At 51.5% G+C, this 23818-nt stretch overlaps 4 gene segments (V, D, J or C); all 4 read left to right on the top strand.

Annotated features, from left to right (window-relative positions):
• LOC105823244 overlaps positions 1-815 on the top strand; it is an 11620-nt gene extending 10805 nt beyond the window's left edge. Inside the window, 2 exon segments of the V gene segment in view lie at positions 69-389; positions 802-815. Coding sequence covers positions 69-389; positions 802-815 — 335 coding nt within the window.
• Positions 816-4913: 4098 nt separating this feature from the next.
• On the top strand, positions 4914-5894 carry LOC105823245. The segment is given in 3 exon segments: positions 4914-5011; positions 5130-5462; positions 5869-5894. Coding segments are annotated over 3 exon segments (405 nt in total).
• A 5053-nt stretch (positions 5895-10947) lies between these two features.
• On the top strand, positions 10948-16300 carry LOC105823246. The segment is given in 4 exon segments: positions 10948-10993; positions 11139-11432; positions 15929-16009; positions 16074-16300. Coding segments are annotated over 4 exon segments (648 nt in total).
• Positions 16301-19312: 3012 nt separating this feature from the next.
• Positions 19313-19855, top strand: LOC105823247. The segment is given in 2 exon segments: positions 19313-19404; positions 19548-19855. Coding segments are annotated over 2 exon segments (354 nt in total).
• Positions 19856-23818: the final 3963 nt, after the last annotated feature.

Below are 23818 nucleotides of genomic sequence, written 5' to 3' on the forward strand. Positions count from 1 at the left end.
CAGGGTGTGGGGCCCTCTGGGAACGAGACCCTCACCCTCAGACTCACCTTTCCTGTCCTCTCTTGCAGGTTCTATGGCCTCTCAGCTGACTCAGGAACCTTCAGTGTCTGTGGCCTTGGGCCAGACGGCCAGAATGACCTGCCAGGGAGACAGCTTAAGAAGCTATTATGCAAGCTGGTACCAGCAGAAGCCAGGCCAGGCCCCTGTGCTGGTCATCTACAGTAATAGCAACCGGCCCTCAGGGATCCCTGAGCGATTCTCTGGCTCCAAATCAGGGACCACGGCCACCCTGACCATCAGCGGGGCCCAGGCTGAGGACGAGGCTGACTATTACTGCGGCTCGTATACAGGTAGCAGCACTTCCCACGGTGGTCCAAGTTCATGGGGAAGTGAGACCAAAACCAGCCCCGTGCTCACAGGCTCTCTCTTTGTTATGAAGTTGCTTCCTTTGCCCTGTCCAGAGGGGCTTCATGTACATGCCCTTGACAATTCTCTCCTCTCACCTCCTCTCCCCTCTCCCACTGAGGTTCGCAAAGTACCCTGCTCTCTGGTTGATTTTCTGTAGCGATGGTAGGTCGCTTCCTCTTAGATAGGGTGACACGATCCTTGAACACGCAACTGTTTCTAACTCTTCAATGTCGTGAAGAGTGTGACCAGCAGATGCCTACTCAGTGCAGCTCCTGCAGTTCTCAGGGAAATCCTCACAGTAAATGCCCCCACCTCCCCGATGTGGCCCTGCCACCTGGACCCAGTTCTCCAGGTGTGACCTGATATCATCTGTGTCCACCACATTCTACGCAGAATCACCTCCTTGATGGCTGTTCTACTGCACGTCTCCTCCTAAGTGACAGTAACTCAGGATAGATCTGAATATGTTGCTAAGGAGATGAAGACAAAGGGAAAGATTGGTTTCCTTTTTTAGTGTCGTTGTCTTTGATGCCTATGCAAGGGGCTGGGTAGGGAGAATTTGAGTGACAGAGTTGTGTTACATCAGCACAGCCCCTCTTACCAACTCGATGACCTGCTGTCTTGGAACCAGCTATGCATGTGGATGGTCTCCTCCTAAGGGTGGGCTTTTCCTTTTGCTTTGGGGTGCATGTGTGTAGAGACAGAGTCTCGGCATGTTGCCCAGGCTGGTATGGAACTCCTGGCCTCAAGCAATCCACCCTCCTTGCTCTCCCAAAGTGCTGGGATTAGAGGCATGAGACATAATGCCTGGCCTGATTTTCTCAAATGTTTCTTTGTTCTACAAGAAAGAGGCATTTGGTGGATCTGTCCCCCATTCTCAGGGTTTGCCAAGAGTATCAGGTTTCTATGTGGAACCAATCCACTTCCTAGCTGGAATCCACATACACTGTGTCACTGAGCACACGTGTATATAAACGCCTGTGCAAGAGTTTGTTGGACTCTGGAATGAAGCTGGGCTTACACTCTAGAAATTATGGTACAGTGGCCACGTCCTCCTGGCTAGCTCGGGACACACCCTGATTGTATTGCTGCAGATCCCAAGTCTGAGGACAGCCTCCTGTATTGCAAAGCAAGACAGTCGGCCCCTACCTAATAGCTCAGTTTTTCTCAGAATGTTCACGAAATTCACGTATTCACTCATACTCCTTTTCCGCTTATCTTTTTATTTACCCCTAAGAAACATGAGAACCTGCATGCTCTAATCGTCTCAGGCTGGAACAGTCACTAACAGGGATCCCTAAGCAGCTGGGTCACAGCACCTGTGGGGAGGGGCCTCTGTCACGGGCGACACGGAACGATGTCCCAAGTCAGGGCCCCTTGTCTGTGTGAGGCTGGGCAGAGGCTGTGCCCATTCGCAGGGCGGGTGTCCCGGAAGAGACAATGGGAGGAGGCCTAGTGGACACTGTTCTGCTTTTCCTCTGTGGCCTCTGCCCTAAGTCTTGCTCCTTGATGTGACAGAAGGGTCAGGACCTTCATAGGAGACGCGGATTCGCATCCTTCTGGTGGGGCCACCGCTGCCTCTTCCAGGGCGACTCCTTTCAGCATGGGACCAGAATTTCCTTTGGGAGGTTATCACTATTTTACAATAGAAAGAATTACAAAGAAAGCCAGTAGCTAGACAACGTTCAAACAGGATAGTGGCAATGTGACGTTTCTGGAGCTTCCACAGCCCTCTGTGCCCTGGACACGTGGAGACCGAAGCTGTGGGCACAGCTGCCTGGGTTTTCCCCAGCACTTAACGGCACCTTTTTGAAATGCTGACTGTGGAAGGTGAGAGAATGTCACTGTGGTTGGAGGTGATCTGCAGTGATTGAGGCGTCCCCATCAGGACAGGGCCCACCTGCGATTTGCTGTTCCAGGGAGCCAGGAGGTCAGCACACCCCCCTCACGTGTGACTCTGAGTTCCACGCCACTCCTTTTTCATAGTGTCATTTGGGATTTTTTGCCTTTTTATAAAATACTAATGTACGAGAAATAATTAGATTAAATTATGCCTGAAAGATAAGGATGTGGACATTGAGTTTTGTCTATTTTGAATTTTCTTGCTTTGGCTTATTTATTGTTCTTAGTTTTTGTAAAAATAGGTTTTCTACTTCCCTGTTGGTGGCAGTTGTGCCTCTTATTTATGAGTCATGCAATATGACATTGGCGCAAAAATCCAAAATCATTGAATAGCAATGGGCCCTCCTGCAGCAGGGGGCCCTGAGGCTGCTCCTGGAGCTGACAGCACGTGCCACGGAGCAGAGGTGGCTCCTCGTGAAGATCAGAGTCTATCTCCTGCGGGAAGCACCGGGACACCTGCAACGTGCAGGGGGGTCTCCACAGCGAGCCCAACACGCAAGGATTCAGCCCACAGGCCCCAAGACAGCGCAGATAGCCAGCAGGGTGATTTCTGGACAGCTGTCCCCATTCTCATTTTATTAAGATCTAAAGTAATAGACATTGTTTTCTAACGTCTAACATAATGCAGCACATATTACTACACGTGTAAAACACACGTGCAAGCAACAGCCTCCAATCCAAAACCGTCACTGCCCCTCCCCCCTTCCTGTCCTCCCCCACCACCTTCCTCAGCTTCCCCAAGGCCACCGCTCAGCTCAGCCCTCCTTCAGCCACGATACCCCCTTTCTGTGACCTTGACCATGTCCCTCCCATCGTGCGAACAGTGGCACTGGAAGAGTCTCCTCAGCACATTCACACCTACAGCCCTTTGGGGCCATTTCTGTGCGGAGATTTCCGTTTTCACCTTTGCATGGGCCCGTGAGCCCTGACCGGAATGAATCCCGCATTCACCTCTTTCCCGAAAACCACGCCAGGTCATGCATTTCTCTATGACTGGCGAGACTTTAGTCAGGAAGCCACACAGCTCGAGAGGAGGTGGTCTTAATGTGCACAAAGGTGGCAATTGGAAGAGGAGTCCCAGTCCCCATGACATCCAGGGTCCTGGAGCTGAAGCCCAGAGGCCAACCCTAACCCAGTCCCTGTCCCGCATGCACAGGTCACTCCCAGGCCCACTGACCTCTCTCCCTCATGCAGCATTATTCCCTTCAACATGCTGACAAGCCAGTGGGTCCCCTGCTTGTCCACTTCTTGTCACCCAGGTTTGCTACTCTGGTTTTATTTTTAATTTTTATTTATTTATTTATTTATTTATTTATTTATTTATTTATTTATTTTGAGACAGAGTCTCATGCTGTTGTCCGGACTAGAGTGCCGTGGCGTCAGCCTAGCTCACAGCAACCTCAAACTCCTAGGCTCAAGCAATCCTACTGCCTCAGCCTCCCGAGTAGCTGGGACTACAGGCATGGGCCACCATGCCCAGCTAATTTTTTCTACATGTATTTTTAGTTCTCCAGCTAATTTCTATCTATTTTTAGTAGAGTGGGAGTCTCGTTCTTGCTGAAGCTAGTCTTAAACTCCTGAGCGCAAGCAATCCACCCGCCTCGGCCTCCCAAAGTGCTGGGATTACAGGCGTGAGCCACCACGCTGGGCCCTCAGGTTGGTTTTAAATCAACACCTCCTTATCCTCAGCCTTGAGCGCAGAGCTGCCCCAGGAGCACTGACCCTGGGACTGGGCTGTCCTGGGACTAATTGAGACATCCTAAGGGGCAGGTTAGGGACCCTGGTGTGGCAGGAGACACATCCCTTTCTGGAGGAAGCCAAAGGACAAGGGCCTGGAGCCTGGAGATGGTTGGAAGGGACCAGGGGACCTGGGCCTGAGCTGGGAGGGGACAGAGCAGGGAGCAGAGCAGGGACTTCCGGCTCCACTCAGCTGCGGCCCTGGGCTGGGATCTTCCATCTGAGGCCTCCAGGGGCAGCCAGGGCCTGGATGGAGGCAGGGAGTCACTGTGGGTCACCAGGGACTGTGTGACATCCTCAGGCTGTTCCCCTGAGAACACCTGAGTGACATGCAGGGCACAGGGGTGTCCCATGTCTCTAGTGCCCAACACATCCTTTTTCAGAAGGGCAGATAAATGTCCCCAGGCCTCACACCACAATCCATGTTGGGGACAAATGGATGAAGATGACCTGTCTGAGCTGAGGGAGACCTGGAAATGGCTGAGGGAAACAAGAGGTCCCCAGCTGTGCCTTTTGTGCCTGGCATGACTGGACTCTCCTAGCCATTCTAGGGCCCTGTCCTCACCTCACCCCACAGAACATGACGAGAGAGGACGTCTGGTTCCTTCAGGCAGGAACCACAGTGGTACCACAGTAGGAAGGGCAGCAACTTCCGGGTCTGGCCCCATTTCCCGGGCACCATCATGGGCCCCTTCTATCCCAGTTCAGAAAATCCCAACCAAAGAGTTTCAATCCCCTCAGCTGAGCCCTGCTGTGCAGGGACCCAGAAGTCCCTGAGTGCAGGCCCAGGGCAGGGCGGGACGCAGAGGCGGCTCAGGACGCGGATTTGCATGGAGGCCCCTCCTCTGAGCAGGGATAAGAGAGGCCAGAGCAGGCCCAGCGCTGGTCTCAGGGCAGCGCTCTGGGGGCGTCTCCACCATGGCCTGGGCCCTGCTCCTCCTCTCCCTCCTCACTCAGGGCACAGGTGACACCTCCGCGGAAGGGGCCTCGGGGACCTCTGGGCTAACCCTTGGTCTCCTGCTCCTCAGGCTCCCCTGGGGCCCCGCACGGACTCACCAGACTGTGTTTCTCCCTCTTTTCAGGGTCCGGGGCCCAGTCTGCCCTCACCCAGCCTTCCTCCGTGTCCGGGAATCCGGGACAGTCGGTCACCATCTCCTGTGCTGGAACCAGCAGTGACGTTGGGAAGTATAACTATGTCTCCTGGTACCAACAGCACCCGGGCACGGCCCCCAAACTCCTGATTTATAATGTGAATACTCGGACCTCAGGGATCCCTGATCGCTTCTCTGGCTCCAAGTCCGGCAACACGGCCTCCCTGACCATCTCAGGGCTCCTCGCTGAGGACGAGGCTGACTATCACTGCAGCTCGTACAGGAGTGGTAACGCTCTCCACGGTGGTGCAAGTGCCTGGGGAAGTGAGACCAAAACCCGCCCTGAGCTCACAGCCCCTCCTGCTCAGAAGATGCTTCCCCTCCCTGTGCAGAGGGGGCTGCAGGCCACACGCCTGGGGATCCGCTCCTCTCCCAGCCCCTCCTGCCCCTCCCTGAAGTCCAGCCTGCTCTCTGGTGGATCATCTAGGACGATGGCAGCTCCCTCTTCCCTGTGTGACGTGGTCCCAGATGTGCAACTATGCCCAGCTCTGCAAAGGCGGGGGCTCTGCGACAAGGAGCTGCCTGCTGGGTGCAGCCCCTGCTGTTTGGGGGAATCCTCACCCTAAATGCCTCCCCGTCTCCCACGCCATGAGGACCAGCCTGGAGAGGAGTCATTAGGGAAGTTTCCAGAAACGCCGTCTTACCCAACCTGGTTTCCGCCACGCTCTAGTGAAGGTGGCCTCCCTGCTGGGTTGATGCTCAGCAGGTCTGCACTGAAGCAGTCACCCTGTGACAAGATCTGAAGACACTTTGGAGGGATAAAGACAACGGGAAGATGTTGCTTTTTTCTTCTTGTCCTTCCTCTTCACTCCAAAACCTCGGGCTGCTGCACCGGGAAGGGTTTGGGTGACACATTCTGTGCTCTCTCAGCATCGCCCCTCCCCTCTCAGCACTGAACCCCTGTTCCGCAAACACCCACAAGTGCACTGTGTCCCCATAGGATGGAGAGTCCAAATGGCCCCACGGGAAAGAGTCACCTGGAGTGACCCCTTCCCCATTGACGTCGAGCACATCTAATTTTCACGGGGACAGTAACTTTCTAGCTGGAATCCTGCTTAATCTACTGTGAGAAGAAATTTAGAAAAATTTCAAATATGCTGGATGCAATAATTAAATTTTCTGGAATTTGTGAGCCAGTTTTAACACATAGCCATTATTAATGTTTAGATTTCACAAATTTCAATTAAATAGATTATATTAAATACAAAATAACCATTTTGGTATATACATGTTATAACATAATGGTGTATACCTTAAATACACAGGAAAAATTTATTATAAGGTGTGCATTAGCTGTCTACTGCTGCATGGATATTATTCCTGAAACTTCCCATGTTAAGGGAACAAATATTTGGGACCTATTAGTTTGGTGCCTGAAGGACTTGAGAGCAGCTGGTGCCACGGTCCTGGCTCAGGGTTGCTCCTGAAGCTGCAGCCAAGCTGTCAGGGGGGGCTGCATTCAGAGGCCAAGCAGGGGGCCAGGACCTGGTCTGAGGGGACCAGCCATTGTCCCTGACCTCTTTGGCAGACGTAGGTGAGCTCAGGGAAAGGGAGAGCTCCCACTGGGGGCAGCATTCTGGAGTCAGAGGAAAGGGTCCATGGGGCCCTGGGGCTGCCCCTGGCCTGTCTGGAACGACAGAGAGAAGGGAATTCACAGCAGGAACAGGACAGAGGACACTGCCCAGGTACCTGAGCCATCTTGGCAGCTCCATCACTTGGGCTGTCAAGCAACTCAGAGGTAAACCCTAACCTGAGTTTTCCTGAAAGAAATTTGAACTCAGCCTGTCTTCAAACTTTTCCTTTCCAAATTGTCTTCTGGATAACTTAGATTATTCTTATTTTTTGCTTTTTCTTTTTCATTTGTTTTATTAACCCCAGGCTACTTGAGCCCCACGTCTTCCAAATCCCATGGTACTGTGAAACTGAGTAATTATTTCTCTTTATCAGAGCATTTCGTATTTTAACAGATTGTTTGGTCTTTCTATGTGTAATTCATCAAAACTCAGGCACAGTATAAGGAATCTTTACCAAATACATTTCTAGAGTCTGCATTTCTCGAAATTGTAGCTTTTGGTAATGTCTGTGCAATGCAGGGCAAGGAGAGTGTTTACTCTCTTGAAATAGCCTCTGTAACATGCTGGCCCCCCCTGCTATTAGCTAAGAGTAGCTGGGCTTTCTCTCCACCTATAATATATTCCTGCTCTCTCCCTGTTTTTTCTATTGATTATCCAGCTGTGTTTATAATCCTTCTTGAGTTCTGGTAAGATGAGAAAATTTTTTCATGGCTAATGACCAGACACTAGTTTTAAAATGGTCAGAAGTCACTGCTGCAACTCTTCCTGGTTGGAAATGTCAAAATTGCCCCTGATTACAGCAACCTGAAATTTGTAGTTGAAGCAATTCACTGCCCGGTACTTGTGGGCAGATTCACGTGTCTGTGGGCAACAATCTGAGCAAGGTCACTTCTGCGTCCATGCACGGATCGGATCCTTCCCTGCCCATGTCCTCACATTCGGTCCCAAATGCATGGCCCTGGAGCATTACATGGGTGACCTTTTAAGAGCACATTGGTGAGATACGCAAAATCAAGGGTATTCTAGTATGCTTGTTAAACATAATTTGAAAACATCCGGGCAAGTTATGACACAATTTGGGAGGTATATTTTCAAATTGCCTCTTCCTGGGATCGATGCTATCTCAGTTTTCTAAATCTTTTTTTTTTTTTTTGAGACAGAGTCTCATTGTGTTGCCCGGGCTAGAGTGCTGTGGCATCAGCCTAGCTCACAGCAACCTCAAACTCCTGGGCTCAAGCAATCCTTCTGCCTCAGCCTCCCGAGTAGCTGGGACTACAGGCATGCGCCACCATGCCCGGCTAATTTTTTTTCTATATATTTTTAGTTGTCCAATTAATTTCTTTCTAATTTTAGTAGAGACGGGGTCTCGCTCTTGCTCAGGCTGGTCTCGAACTCCTGAGCTCAAACAATCCGCCCGCCTCGGCCTCCCAGAGAGCTAGGATTACAGTGGAACGAAAATCTCAGAACGTGAGGAAATAGACTCAAGTCCAAAGTGACTCTTGCCCGTTTGTTTCCCATTAACTGTGTTGCCCAAACACTATGTGGGTGCAGCTGACAGGGCGCTCAGCAAGCAGCTGTAGGCGGATTCTCTGGTTGTCTTAGCGTCCTGGAGCAGGGACGGAAGCATCCCCTCTACGCCTGCTGGTCCCACGTGTGCAGACAGCAGCGCATGTCCCCGCTGACGCGCCAGGAGGGCTGTGCAGCCCTGGCCTTGCCATGACGGGCAGCTGTCCGCAGGACGAGACCAGCTACTCCCTAACACAGGCGCACGGGCCTCCCCCACTCGCTGGGATCTTGCTTCCTGCCAGACACATTTCTGAAAAGGTGCGCCACCTGTCACCTCGTTATTCAGAGCTGCGTGTCCCGCTGCTGCTGGCGTGGGACCTCATGGGCCCTTCTCACCCCGAGCGATTTCCCTTCCACAAAGGTCACATGCTATTTCCTGCACCCACAGGGGATAAAGAAGACCGTGCACAGCGTGGAGATGGGAAGGCTCCAGGATCAGCTCGTCATGGCGGGAGCGGTATCTGTCCTCTTTCAGCCCTGGGGTGACTCTGCCCCAGCTGTGCACCCCTGGGTAGCCTGACCCTTGACCAAGGCCTCAACTTCCACATTTTTCATGTTCATTTGTTGATCCTAAAATATTTAGTGTGTTCTTGGTGCCATTGTTCAGCTGGTGGCCCCTTGTCCCACGCAGCGGCCTTCCCTGAGGTGAGCTGGGGACTCTCAACTGAAGCTGCCTCTTGAAGTTGTATCTGGAGTTTACAGCCACGACCACCACCAGCCACAGCCAATCACTGATTGGCACAGGGGACACAAGCCCTGCCACCTGGCCTCCAAGAGGGGCACGCCCTGGGTGCAGTTATAATCCTGTGGTTTTGTATTTGCATATCAACATGTTGATGCTCAAGGCTAGATTTGAAATTCATAGTTTAATATGCATGTGGGAGATTCCTTTTCTTTTCACTATGCCATTTCTTTCTTTCTTTCTTTCCTTCTTTCTTTCTTTTTTTTACTATACCATTTCTGTCTAGGATTTGTCTTAGTTAATTGGGCCATATTATGCTCTTCAATAAATTTACCTTTGTCATTTTTACTTCCATTTTCTGTATCAGCTATGGCTCTCTTCCATAGACTCGGAAAGATAACCCGTGGCTACAGCTTATTAAATTCCATTTCATAAGCATTTAAATTATTACTTTAAATGATTTCAGGAGTGGGTACATATGCTGACCCCACATCTAACTCACACGCGTTGCTGATACTTCTTGCTCCGCGTCTGTCAATTGTAGCAAATATAGTGGGAGCTTTGACCTTTCCTAGAACCCAGACGACAACAGGGAGGGCAGGTGAAACTCGACAGAGCTGTTATTATTAAAAGCCTCAGGTGAACCAGACCAGGAGACCCACCTGCATTTGATGTGGATGACATTCAGATGAGATTTGGGACTTATGGTGGATGCTGTTAGTGGAAGATTTGGGGTGTCGGGATGGGGGTGCATGTATTTGACAAGTGAGAAACACATGAGTTTCAGGATTCCACAGGAAGGAAGGTTATTGGGGAATTGTGTCCTGTCAGATTCATATGATGAAGCTCCTACCCATAGTATGGGACTGAATTTGGAGATAAAGTCTTTAAAGAGGTGATTAAGTGAAAATGAGGACCTGAGGTTGGGTCCTGATCCAATCTGACAGGTGTCTTCTTAAGGAGAGATAATGTGGACACACAGAAATGAGACAGCAGAGATGACCATGCAGAGGAGAGACCCTGTGAGGACACAGCAAGAAGGTCGCCCCCTGCAAGCCAAGGACAGAGGACGCAGGAGAAACCAACATACAGACACCATTACGTTGGATTCCAGCTTCAGAACTGTCAGAAGGTAAGTTCTGCTGTTTAGGCCACTGAGTCTTTGGTACTCTGTGACGGCAGCACTAGCAAAGGACATCTAGAGGGACCCTGAGGCCTGGGATCGGTGGCAGGAGGAGTCAGGGTTCAGGTGGGGGCAGGGCAGGGAGGGCTGGAAGGTCAGGCTCCCAGGTGAGTCTCCTGGAGGAATCCTGACTCCACTCTCTGCTGGGTGGGGGCCCTGGGGAAAAACGTTTCACCTCCCAATATTGATCCCTAATGAAGGTTGGGGGGCATAGGGCTCCTAGTCCTCCATATTATGAAAATCTTTTAGAGGTGAAACTGGGAAATCACTCACCAGTGCATCTGGCAGGTAAGTGCTCAGAAGTAGTCACTGTGTATGATTTACTGACACACATAGGTTGACGTTCCTTCCATGGGCACCAAGGGGCACCGTGGGCATTGGTTTGGGGACCTGAATAACTCCAAGTCCCCTGGTAGAGCTCTGGGGCCAAGGACATGACTGATGCTTCCTTCCAGGTCCTTCTAGGAGGTGAAATCCACTCTCCCTTCCTGACACCCACCTGGCCCTTTAATGAACTTGAGAAATTTCCAGCACGAGGCCCTCAGGCTCAGGGCTTGGACAAGATCTCAGAGATATTGGAAATGGAGAAGGATTTGCATCCTCTGCTCACCAGGGAGCTGCCAAACAAGTCACAAGAAATAAGGAAGGAGATTCGCATGAAGAGACTCCCCCCTCCTGTGATAAGAGAGCCCTGCAGGTCCCTCCCCAGCTGTGGGCTCAGAGGCAGAGCTCCGGGGTCTCACCATGGCCTGGACCCCTCTCCTGCTCCCCCTCCTCACTCTCTGCACAGGTGCTGCCCCAGGCTCAGCCCCCACAGCACCAGGGGTCAGCCTGGCCCCGACCTTCAGCTCAGCACAGGGGATGCTGCAGGGTGTGGGGCCCTCTGGGAACGAGACCCTCACCCTCATACTCATCTCTCCAGTCCCCTCTTGCAGGTTCTGTGTCCTCCTTCAAGCTGACTCAGGAACCTGCAGTGTCTGTGGCCTTGGGACAGACGGCCAGGATCAGCTGCCAGACAGACGGTATACTAGGTAGCTTTGTACCAACAAAGTGGTACCAGCAGAAGCCAGGCCAGGCCCCTGTGCTGGTCATCTACAGTAACAGCAACCGGCCCTCAGGGATCCCTGAGCGATTCTCTGGCTCCACATCACGGAACACGGCCACCCTGAGCATCAGCGGGGCCCAGGCCGGGGACGAGGCTGACTATTACTGTCAGTCATCGGGCATTAGTAGTAATTATCTCACAGTGACACAGGCAGATAGGGAACTGAGACACAAACCCCTTCGCTGTCTGTGTCACCCTCTCCCTCCAGCCCAAGAAGAAGTGTGGACCAAGTCATGCCAGGTCACTCAGATCTGAGACCCCAGGCTACCCTTCCCTCCCGCCCTCCAGGCAGGTGCTGCCGAGGGTGGGTCAGGAGAGGACTGGGCTGGCAGGAGCCCGCTCCCCGGTATTGCCCACCCTGGAGTGTGCCTTTGTGAAAAATGACTCTAACTATATGTGAAAGGAAGGACAGTGGGATGGAGACATCTGTCACGTGGTTAAGGGGTCTGGATTTCCATACGTGTGGGTCTGGGCCTGGCCCAGCACCTCTACTCATGTGCAAATATGCTGGAATATTCCTGTGAGATACCCAGGCTCGCCTGCATCTGAGTCATGGAGGCCTGGGGTTCCGAGCAGAGAAGCCCAGTGTGGTGCCCGCTGGAGATCTGCTCTTCAGGGCAGACCCACCAACCCTCTGGTGCTCGTAGCTCTGCCCTCACCGGGCATTGTTTGGGCTGCAGAGAACTGCCTCCGCCCAGGATGTGCCCCCTCTCAGGGTGTGGCTTACATCCCACATCTGCCTGAGACCACAACATCAAGGCCCTGTCTCTGGGGTGGATGACCAGCCGGGGCCTCCATCGTGAGCATATTGGAGGTTTTGCAGGTGTAGCCCCCACATATCCTTCCAGAGAGAATATCCTACAGCCCCCTGCATGCAGTTTTTCCTCCCAGAATCTGATTGCAGGGAACCCACATACAAAACAGTCTATAGAGAAGAGTATGGAAGAAGAGAGAGCTGCACAGAGAACTCTGGAAACTGCAGTTATTCCTGAGTGCTCGTGAGCACTGTGTGGAAGGAAAAGAATCACCCAAAGCCATCTGAGGGAACAGTTGCAGGGCTCACACACACACACACACACACACACACACACACACACACACGATCTGGATTGCGCTTGTTCCTACAACCAGAGTGGACAAGCACCTAATTAGGGGCATGAAACTGACCTGTTAGAAAAGCTTTGCCCCAGTACCAGGGAAAACTAGCTGTAGACCACGGTCCTCTCCTGTCCCAATGAGGGCAGTGTAACAACAATCTGAGTGAGGATCAAACTCTCTTCCAGTTACTTCTCTGAATCCCAGAATAAAAAACCAAAAATATATAGAGAAATACAAAAATGCCATGCACCCCATAAGGAAAAATTTAGACTGGCTAGGATCTTGTCAAAATTCCTTCAAGAAAACGGGAAAATACGGAACATAACAAGCAACAAAGTTGAGCACTGTGTATTGGCCCTCAAATTGCACAAGGAATAGACTCTCTAGATTAGGATACAAAAGAAGATATTATAATCATAGCCCATTTATTCTGGAGGGTACAGAATTGATTGAACATGTTAAGGAAAAAAATTAAAGATATTAAAAAAAAACACCTAAATTGAATTTCTAGAAATGACCACCGAAATGTGTGTGATAATGACACATTGAATGAGACTGACAGCCTAATAGATGCTGCCACAGAAAAGGCTGGTGAATTTGATGACAGCAATAGCAACTATTGGTAGGGAAACACAGGGAAAATATTGAAAATAGAAATAACAGCACACCAGTGAGTTATAGGATAAATTCATCCAGCCCAAAATGATGTTAATAGGAGTCACTGAAGGAAAGAAGCTGGGGCAAATTGAATGAGAAACTATTTAATGAAATAATGACCAAAATGATCCAAATTTTGTTAAAAACCATTAACCTTCTGTTCCAAGAATTGCAACCAAACCCAAGATCAAAATACATTCAGAAATGTAAATACGTTAAGAAAACTCAACAGACACACATCTGATGAAATCACCGAAGAAGAGTGATGCAGGGACAGTGTTGAAGGCGAGGCTGGCATGGTGGCTCGACCTGTGATCCTGGCACCGTGGGAGGCTGAGGCAGGAGGATCGCTTGAGCCCAGGAGTTTGAGACTGCAGTGAGCTGTGAAGGTGCCACTGCACTCGAGCCAGGGCAACACAGCAAGACCCTGTCTTAAAAAGAAAGAAACAAACACACAAAAAAACCCCAAAGTACCCAAAGAGAAAATACATGTTAGATACACGAAAACAACAAAGCAACAAGGGCAAACTTCTCATTAGAAGCAATACACGCAAGAAGACAGGGACCCACACCTTTAAATGCTAGAAGAAAAAACTGTCACCTTGTATTCTTTGCTCAGTGAAATACCTTTCTAAATGATGACCTCCCCCCAAAAAAATTTTTCCAAATACATAAAAACTTACAAAATTGATCACCCACAGACCCTTACTAAACTAAATAATAAAGGGCTCCCCTCATACAGAAGAAAAATGATACAGAGAGAAATGTGAATCTACATGAAGAAAGGAAAAGTATTAGATATGGCAACTACCTAGATAACTATGTTAATATCACGTAATATACAAACAGAAGGACTTGAACAGCACTATAGAACAGCTAGACTTAGACAAACACAGAACTCTACATTCCAGAACAAAATAACTACCCCACCCAAGGCACTCTACCGATGCAATGCAATCGCTATCAAAATACCAATGACATTTGTCACAGAAATAAAAAATAAATCCTAAAATTTGCATGGAACCGCAAAAGACCCCAAATAGCCAAAGCAACACTGAGCAAGAAGAAGAAGAAAGCTGGAAGCATCGCGCTACCTGACTTCAAAGTATACTACGAAGCTATAGTAACCAACACATTATGATATTGGTGTAAAGACAGACACACAGACCCAGGAAAGAGAAGAGAGAACCCAGCAATAAATCCGTATATTCACACCCAACTGATTTTCCAGAAAGGAGTCTAGAACATGCATTGGGAAAAGAACACGTTTTTCGATAAATGTTGCTGACGAAATTAAATATCCACGTGCAGAAGAATGAAACTAGACACCTAGCACTCTCCATATACAAAAATCTACCCAAAATGCATTAAAGAGTTAAATGTAAGACCCCAAACTACAAAACTACTAGAAGGAAACTTAGGGAACCTAGCAGAAATGTTTCAGGACAATGAAAGGTTTTATGGCTAAGACTGAAAGCTGAAGGGCCCTCCCAGTCCCAAATCCCCATAAATTTACTGAGGATTCGCAGCCCAGCGCCCAGCTCTGCCCACACCCGCTCCCCAATTCCTGTCCTTTCCTTGGTGTTGGGTTCTCTGCTCTGCCTGAATTCCCACACACTCATCTGTAAGTGGGACTTTGCTTCCCTGGGAACATGCCATGCTGCACTTGTTCTTTCCTCCTTTTTTGTTAATGGTGGTTTAATTTACATCCAGTATAATCCACCCTCTCCGGGGAACTTTTGTGACTTTTGAAAAATGCATCCAGATGTGTAAACACCTCAAAGAAGACAAGTAACAATGCGAACCCCCATACATCCCCCAGGCCCCTCTGGAGTCACACCGTCCTTCCACGCCGACCCCTGGCAACTGCTGGTCCGTACTCCTATGGTTTTGCCTCCATCAGACCATCATGTACACGAAGTCATACCGAGGCAGCCCTTTGATTCTGGGATCTTTCACTCGGCATCATGCACTTGAGATCCACCCAGGTTGTTGCGTGTGTTCCTAGTTCATTTCATTGGAGTTGCTGAGTGGTATTTCTTTGTGAGAAGAAACACAGTTTGCTTACCCATTCCCCAGCTAACTAACATTCAGTGGGTTTCTAGTTCTGCTATGGCAATTGCAGAGAAAATCTTAAAAAGAATTTGGAAGTAAGTTTTTGCGTGGACCTCAGTTTTCATTTCGCTTAGGTAAACACGTGGAAGTGGAATTCCAGGATTTCAGGGTCATATTGCAGGTAAATGTTTAACATTCTTAAAAGCTGCCAAACCCTTTTCCGATGTGAATATATGATTTTGCATTTTGACTGTCACCAGCTGTTTATGAGAGTTACAGTTTGTGCGTCCCCATTGGCATTTGATATTGTCAACGTTAAAAGCCAGTCCAATAGATCTGTACTGGTGTCTCACCATATTTTAAGCTTTTATGTCCTTAATGACTTACCATGCATGGCATCTTTTCAGGTCCCTAATTGCCATCTGTGTATCTTCTCCGGTGAAATGTTTAATCAAATATTTGCCCATTTTTAGAATTCAAGTTTGCCCATGTTCATGTTCACTCATGTGTGTGTGTGTGTGTATGTCCATGTGTATGGATGTGCTCAGTTCTGTGTGAATTTCTTACATGTCTCAGATCTTGCATCCACCGCTAAGTCAAGAAACAACATGGCTGCATCACCACCAGGTCCCCTCCTGCTGCCCTTCGATAACGGCATCCACCTCCTCCCCCTAGATCCCACCTTTTCCCCAACCCTGGCAACTAGTAATTGCTTCTGCATTCCTAACATTTTGCCTTTTCACAAATGCCATAGAAAGAGAATGCTGTAGGGTGGACCCCTCTCCTGCTCCCCCTCTTCACCCTGCACAGGTGCTGCCCCAGGCTCAGCCCCCACAGCACCAGGGGTCAGCCTGGCCCCGACCTTCAGCTCAGCACAGGGGATGCTGCAGGGTGTGGGGCCCTCTGGGAACGAGACCCTCACCCTCAGACTCACCTCTGCTGTCCTCTCTTGCAGGTTCTGTGGCCTCCTCTGAGCTGACTCAGGTGCCTGCAGTGTCTGCGGCCTTGGCACAGACAGCCAGGATCACCTGCCAGGCAGAGACCTTAGACAACAACTATGCACACTGGTACCAGCAGAAGCCAGGCCAGGCCCCTGAGCTGGTCATCTGTGAGGATAGCAACGGCCCTCAAGGATCCCTGAGTGATTCTCTGGCTCGAGCTCAAGAGGAACAACTACCCTGACCATTAGTGGGGCGCAGGTTGAAGATGAGGCTATTACTGTCAATCATGGGACCACAGAGGTACTAACACCACAGTGGCACAGGCAGAGGGGAAGTGAGACACAAACCCATTCCTCGTTTCTGTTACCTTCTTCTTCCAGCCCCAGGAGGACTGTGGACACAGCCATGAGCAGGGCTGGGCCAGGTCACCTGGACCTGAGACCCCCAGGCTACCCAGCCCTCTAGCCCTCCAGGTGGGCTCTGCAGAGAGCGTTTCAGGAGAGGATACACAGACACTTATAACTGTATTCATCTGTTCAAAGAGTAGAGGGATGATTGAATATGTTCATTGGAAACATGGAACACAAAAACCAAAAACAGGACATTCGAACTTGTAGAGATAAAACCTACAGCGTCTGAGTATTAAACAATACACTGGATGGGACTGACAACGGAGTAGATGCTGCAAAAAAGAAAATAAAAGACTAGCAAACTGGATGATTTGGTGCTAGAAACTAAGCAAAATGAAACACACAAAGGAAAAATACTGACAGGCTGGACAGAGCATCACTGAGCTGTAGGACAACTTCAAGTAGCCTAAAGCATATGTAATGGAAGGCCCTGGAATAGAAAAGTGTGATAGAAAAACTATTGAATAAACGGTGGGCACGTGTGCTCCACATGTGGTGAAAATCATAAACTGGTGTATGCATCCAAGAAGCTCAACAAAACTCAAGCGCAGAAAACATGAAGAAAACACCACCAGCACACATCATAATCAAATTAATAAAATGAGTCACGTAGAAGGCTAACGCTGAGAGCAGAGTTCTCCCTAGAAGCAATCCCAGCAAGGAGACAAGGGAGTATTGTATTGAAAACACAAAAAGGAAAACCCTGTCAACTTTGAATTCTTTATCCAACAGAAATACCTTTCAAAAATGGAGGCAAAAAAATTTATAAGACATACAGAAAATTACAGACTTGATTCTACTTACATTATTGACGAGTTTGTGTCCGTGTTCATGGTGGACATCAGACTCCTGCTAATAGAAACGGTGTAGGACACCCCTAAGACAGAGGAAAGGAAACCACATTGAAACGTGAATTCACACAAAGGAATGAAAATGTGAGATATGGTAACTACACGCATAAATATAGAACTGCTGTGTTATGTTAATGTCTATGAAAGATAATTATCTGTTCAAATATTAGTAAAATACATTGGGACTTATAATGAAAACAATTGGCTACATTTGCACCCCCGTAATATTCTGAAATTAGAAAAAAAAAAAAAAATCATGGACCAGAGAAGGACATTTCAAGCCTCAGACTCAGATATAGGAATTGCAACTGTCCCCCCCACCTGCCTGCACACGACATATCTGAGCTCTCTGTGCTGGACGGGGCAGGACAGGTGGGTCACACTGACACAGAGTGAGGCTGGACTGACTGTTCCCCACCAACCAAGTGACAGGTGCTCTAGGGGAACCTGGAGGAGGGAAACTCCTGCTTTGAGTCTCCTCCACCAGCAGGGGGCGGCAGAGCTGCAGCTGGAGCAGCAGGAGACAGGCTGGGGCTGCCCAGGTGGGGCCTGAGGGGGAGGCCAGCCTGGGGCAACAGGTGTCCCAGGGTCAGTCCTCAGAATGTAAGTCGGGACAGTCCATCCTGTCCCCTTGTGCTGCAGGGACCACGTTACGAAGGTCAGACTCTCAAAGCGTCACCCCAGGACACTGACGGGAGCCCAGGCACAGTGAGTGTCACACCTGGGAAACGCAGCTGGAGGGGCCTGGGCCCAGGTGTCAGCCTCGCAAGCTCCCCCAGGGCTGGGATTCCCTGGGGCCCACCCTGAGGTCCAGGTGCTCTGTGAGGGGAGCACAGTGTGAGGGGACAGGGCTCCGAGGGCCGGGTCCTGCCCCAGGAGGCTGCCTGAGCCCCCTGCCCACACTCAGGGCATCGTCCTCCCTGTGCAGCTGTGGTCCTGGGAGCTGAGCCTCTGTCCTGGGCCCCAGCAGAGACGCCCCGGCCACTCGTCCCTCTGCCTCTCCCCCTCCAGGCAGACTCTGCCCTCAGGCCGCAGCTCCTGTCTCAGGTGGGGCTCAGGGCTGGGGCAGTCGGGACCCTGATCCTGGATGGAGCCACTACAGCCGCCTATGGGGGCTCTGCCCAGAGGGAAGGGGACTCTCAGCTGCCTGCGGTCTCAGCTCTACCACGGGGCCGTTTGGGTTCAGTGACAGGAGCTATGTGTGAAGAGACCACTGACCACCCCCCTCCAGAGCTAACATCCTATGCAGAGCCCCTGACCCTAGGACCCTCACAGAGACCACGAGGCAGAAGTTGGAATGTCAGGGGGGTGGGTTTCTGTTGTTTTTTACAAGTTTCCATAAAACATTGACAAGAAAAAATAAAGAACGGAAGCACTGAGGGTGACGAATGCTGGTCTACTGTGGGGACAGAGATGTCACTGAGAGAGCGACAGCACGTGAGAAAGGAGACTAGATATTGTGCTGCTTCAACGACCAAACTGTGGTGTCAGAAGTCACTGTCCAGCATCCTAATGACACAGAACATCATCCAGATGAAATGACTGGGGGGACCTTGGTGAGTCTGGGGACCCAAAGGGGAGATGGAGGAGGAGGAAGAGGATGGTCTGGGACCCCTTATGCTGGGTCAGGTGTGGTCAGTTATCTCACAGCGCCCAGCGCAGCCCCATGGCCAGGCTCCTGGAAGGGACACGGCCCTGCCGAGCCTGGCCCAGGACAGACCACAGCCAGGAGGGTTGGGATAGGAGTCCTGGGGTCAGTCTCCAGGAAGGTGACTGTGACCTCAGGCCTTGGAGGCCGAGGCAGATTTGCTGACCTGAGAAGCACATGGAGGAAGCTGGGGCCCCACCCCTTCCTGCTCAGTCCCTGTGCTGCCCCCACAGCTGGGTGAGGCATGTCCCCCAAGGAGGAGGCCCAGGGGACGTGAATTTGCGTAAACACCAAACACTCCCTGCCCCACAGGGCCTGGGAAGGAATAAGAGAGGCCTGGGGGAGCCCAGCTGTGCTGTGGGCTCAGAGGCAGAGCTCCGGGGTCTCACCATGGCCTGGACCCCTCTCCTGCTCCCCCTCCTCACTCTCTGCACAGGTGCGGCCCCAGCCTCAGCCCCCACAGGACCCCAAGCTGAACCTGCCCTGAAACCTGAGCCGAGGAAAGACTCAGCCTTTAGGTTAAACCTCCTGAGAATGGGTCCTTCACTCTTAATTTCTTTCTACTCTTCTGTCTTGCAGGCTCTGTGTCCTCCTATGAACTGACACAGCCACCCTCGGTGTCAGTGTCCCCAGGACAGACGGCCAGGATCACCTGCTCTGGAGACAAACTTGACGAGAGATATGTGTCCTGGTACCAGCAGAAGCCCGGCCAGGCCCCTGTGCTGGTGATACATAAAGATAGTGAGAGGCCCTCAGGGATCCCCGAGCGGTTCTCTGGCTCCAGCTCAGGGAACACGGCCACCCTGACCATCAGCGGGGCCCAGGCCGGGGACGAGGCTGACTATTACTGTGCCAGAGCTCATGGCAGTGGGAGCAGCTGGCAGTGACTCACAGTGACACAGACAGATGGGGATGTGGGACAGAAACCCCCCCCCGCCTGTCTGTCACTCACACACCCTCTGGGCAATGACCACGACCTTGACCTCAACTCACTCAGTCCCTTTCTCAATGCAGCCCAAGCCACATGCGAAGCCTGCCAGATCTCTACTTGAATTGTGGATTTCCTATAAAGTCAGCTTCCCTTTAAATGGAAACAACCAGCCACTTTAATCCAGTGCCCTTCACAGAGCAGTGCTCGGTTCATGGGATGCAAAATGTCTCTAGAGGGCCTGGTGCCTCTGCCAGAGACTCACAGTCTTTTCCTCTTCATCACAGAGTCGGGAAGGAGAGGAATCCATTCTCCTATGCTCTGTCCCTGAGCACTTGGCCTTGGGAGAGGGTAAAGCACCGGGAGCCAGGAGGCCCTGTTTCCAGGGTGGCATTTGCTGCCCTGGTCAGAGCAGCTCTGGGTGTCTGACAGCAGGAGTTGTGCTGTGCGTGAGAATGACGTGCACATGCGGCTCCCGGGGGGAGCAAGGACACAGTCAGCCTGGTGGCTGCGCAGAAGCAGACGTGTCCCCGAGCCTGCCCGTCTGACCGGACCGCGCACTGGGCGGCACTGACATGAGCTCAGTGCATCCTCATGAGATTGACGCCACCCTTTATTTTTAGTTTCAAAATAACACTTTTTCAGCAAACCCTGCCTAGGAAAGATGAGGAAACCAGCCCGTGTGTGGGGTCCTGGGACTCCCGAGGCGATCCTGAGCCTGTGCTTGTCGCTCCGTAAGAAAAGTCTCTGTTCACAGCCCCCCGTGAGGCTGCGTCATCGGCTGCGCGTCTCATGTGTCTGTGACTTATGGTTTAGACACTTTGCCTTTAGGTCTCTCGCAGAATTTGAAAATGCGAAGCGTAGAATTTATAGAAAGAAAGAACAGCAGCTTCTTTGGGTCCCCTCCCCTGACAGCGCATGTCTAGTTTGCAAGGAAGGGGGTGACACAGAAAGAGAAGATCCTTCACTGCCCATCACAGCTGTGACGGCTGTCATTGCACTGCTGAATGTCCGGTTTCTGCGTCGAGCTGACGGACCACGACTGTCCACAGACCATATTTTATTCACGGGATCCGTGAGACCTAAGCGACAATTCAAGGGTCGTTCCAGAGTACAGGACTGTAAGAAGCTGCTCTAGTAGCCTCTAGTATAGGACGTGTTGTCCTTGGGGTTTCTGATCAGCCCAGAGGGTGCAGGGAGCTGGCCGCCCTCCCAGGCCCGCCCCGCCCCACGTCCAAGGGCAGCAGCGCCCCCGACAGGCGGCTGGCAGAGCCGACAGGGAGAAGCTTCTCCACCTGGGCCTAAGAGTCTGGGCTGAGGATTTTCCCACACCCTCGCCCCCAGGCCAGGCTGGTCCCAGTGCACTGGGAAGAGGTTATGTTCAGGGGACTAGGGGCTCCCCAATCCTCCTTTTCTCTGTTCCTCCCGAGTGACCTTGGGATTGTCACTCCTTCTCTCAGACCTGTCCCTTCTCTGTCCACTGCACTCCCCAGATTCTGTGCACCTGGGTCACAGGACTGTAGAATTCCAGGGAAACAGGATTTCACCCACAGGGGACCCCAGGCAGCTGGCTCAGGACCTAAGTCCCGGGCAGCAGCACAGGTCCCCACAGGGCTGCATGGTGGGCACAGGGAGGAGGGACCAGGAACCCCTCCCCTGAGTGTCTCCAGCCCCAGGTGAGCCAGGGAGCAGTGAAGCGGCAGGGCTGACCCCACCTGAGTCTCACCTGTCCCCACACCAGAGCAGCATCCTGGAGGCCCCCGTATGTGCTACACAACTGTCAAGAGAACCTGATTTATTACCTGGAAATGCCCCCTAAAGACACCTGGGTACACAGTGCCCATGCCCCCAAATTTCTCGGATATGGAAATGTCACCATGGACCTGACCTGTGTTGATTCTTGGACACTCCCTCACATTGTCACTGTCCCATCAGATCCTCAGACTCACCAGACTCTTCCCCAAAGGCGACCGACTGAGCTCTTCCCCATACACTACCCGTGACTTGTGCCGCTTCCAGTCCTAACAGCAGTTGTAGAGACACCTCTCCACGGAGGGGTCTCCTCAGCTATGACTATGACACGGCCTGCCTGTCATGTTTCATCCAGATTCTTTATATTTATCTGCATAGCATTTACCACTGTGGGGTCCTTTCCCTATCACTGTATTTATGAATTGATTCATTTGTGTGAATTATTTCCCTATGGTCAGAAATGCATTTTTACCACAAGACACACATATGAAGACCTGAGGTGCAGAACCAGGGGAGCTTATTCCTCCTGGCAAACAAGTCAGAGGTGCCACAGTGACCGATTTCCAGATTCTCACCTCTTTTGTGAAGGCACCAGGATCTTCCTGAGTCCCTGTTCACTGTCCCTGTGATGTTGGCTTTGTTTTCAGTCTTGTTGACATTAGATCTCAGGATGGCTGCTCCAGCTCCAGCCATCACACCCAAACTCAAGAGGAAAGGAGAAACAGAAACCCACCATGTTTCTTCCCTTCATGACAGCAAAGTTTCCCTGAGAAGAAGCAGCCAACTGGCCCTGACACCCCCTGGACCAGCGCTAGGCTGCACAGTCCATGCTGGCTGAGAGACCTAGGATGTGCACGTGTCTGATTTTTAAATGAATAAAGCAGACCACGCTCAGGCAGAAGGCGGCAGGGACCGTCTGCTGGGGCTGCAAACCCTGTGTGTCTACTGCATGGAGCCAACAAGGTAAGAACTTGCTTCAAGCAGGCTGAGTCTTGTTCATACTGAATTCCCAGAATGGAATTTGCCAGACCACAGTGGGTCTGGATAAACACTTGTTGGGCGGATGGTCTAGTGTGTCGCTGTTTGGTGCAGCGCCCACCTCCACTGGTCACGGCCCTGAACCTGCAGCTGGCATCAGTAAGAGCCAGTCCCTGAGCACTGTGTGTCCTGTGCCAAGGCCTGGTGTCTTCTGCAGGAGGAACCACCCCCAGAAGTTCATGCAGAGAGGCGTCAGGTGGACTTTGCTCCCCCTTCCTCCAAATGCGCATGTTCATATTTTCATGGCTAATCTGAGCCCCTCGTGTGTGCTTTCAGGCAGGCAGGGCACACAGGGAAGAGGAATCCTGCCCTGGGGCAGCAGCCCATGGGACAGGGAAGCAGAGACCCGAGCAGCAGCTTCTGTATCTGCACCTGGACCAAGGGGGCCCCTGAGCCTCCAGCAGCCAGTATGGAGCGGCCACCAGGGGGCAGCAGAGTCACCTGGCAGAGCCCTCTGGGCCTGGGCGCCCGGGCCTCAGGGAGATGCTGACATGCAGAGAGGGTCAGTGACCATCACCTGAGACCTGGAGGGACAGAAATGCTCTTTTTCTGGAGTCCTTGGCAGTGACATACAGATTCTGTCCCTGAAAGATCTGGCTCTTGCACAATCCCCTGTTACCCTAACACGAGTCCAAGCACTGCATTAACCTGAACACCATGGCATGGGTGCTCACACTCTGTCACTGTCAGACATGCCTCGAGCACGGAATCTGTAACGTGCCCTAACTGCACACTGGGGAAACTGAGGCACCACACCTGTGATCTGCCCAGGCACCTTAGTCAAAGGCAGGAACTCACAGTAACTTCATAGCTCTTTAAAACTCCACGTGCGCTCAGCAAAGAATTTAATTCAAGCTCAGCTACTCAGAGATTGTGACCTTAGGAAGACCCTGCACCTGTTAAGCCTCATGGTGTCCCCTGGGGAAGAGGCTCCACAAATGCAGACAGACTCACCTCTGAGCTCAGCATGGCCAGGCCAGCCCAGGAGTGAGGCCAGGAAACAGTCAGGGGTGGAGATGTCAGCTGAGACTCTGGGACCAGCAGGGGAAGGAGAATCTCAGGGACAGCAGGTGGCTCTGCTGGGGCCGCCCCTCCCCTCTCCGGGTCCCCTGGGGCTGAGCCCTTCTCTGGA

Source organism: Propithecus coquereli, unplaced genomic scaffold, assembly GCF_000956105.1.
Source record: "Propithecus coquereli isolate 6110/MARCELLA unplaced genomic scaffold, Pcoq_1.0 Scaffold663, whole genome shotgun sequence".
Classification (NCBI taxonomy): domain Eukaryota; kingdom Metazoa; phylum Chordata; class Mammalia; order Primates; family Indriidae; genus Propithecus; species Propithecus coquereli.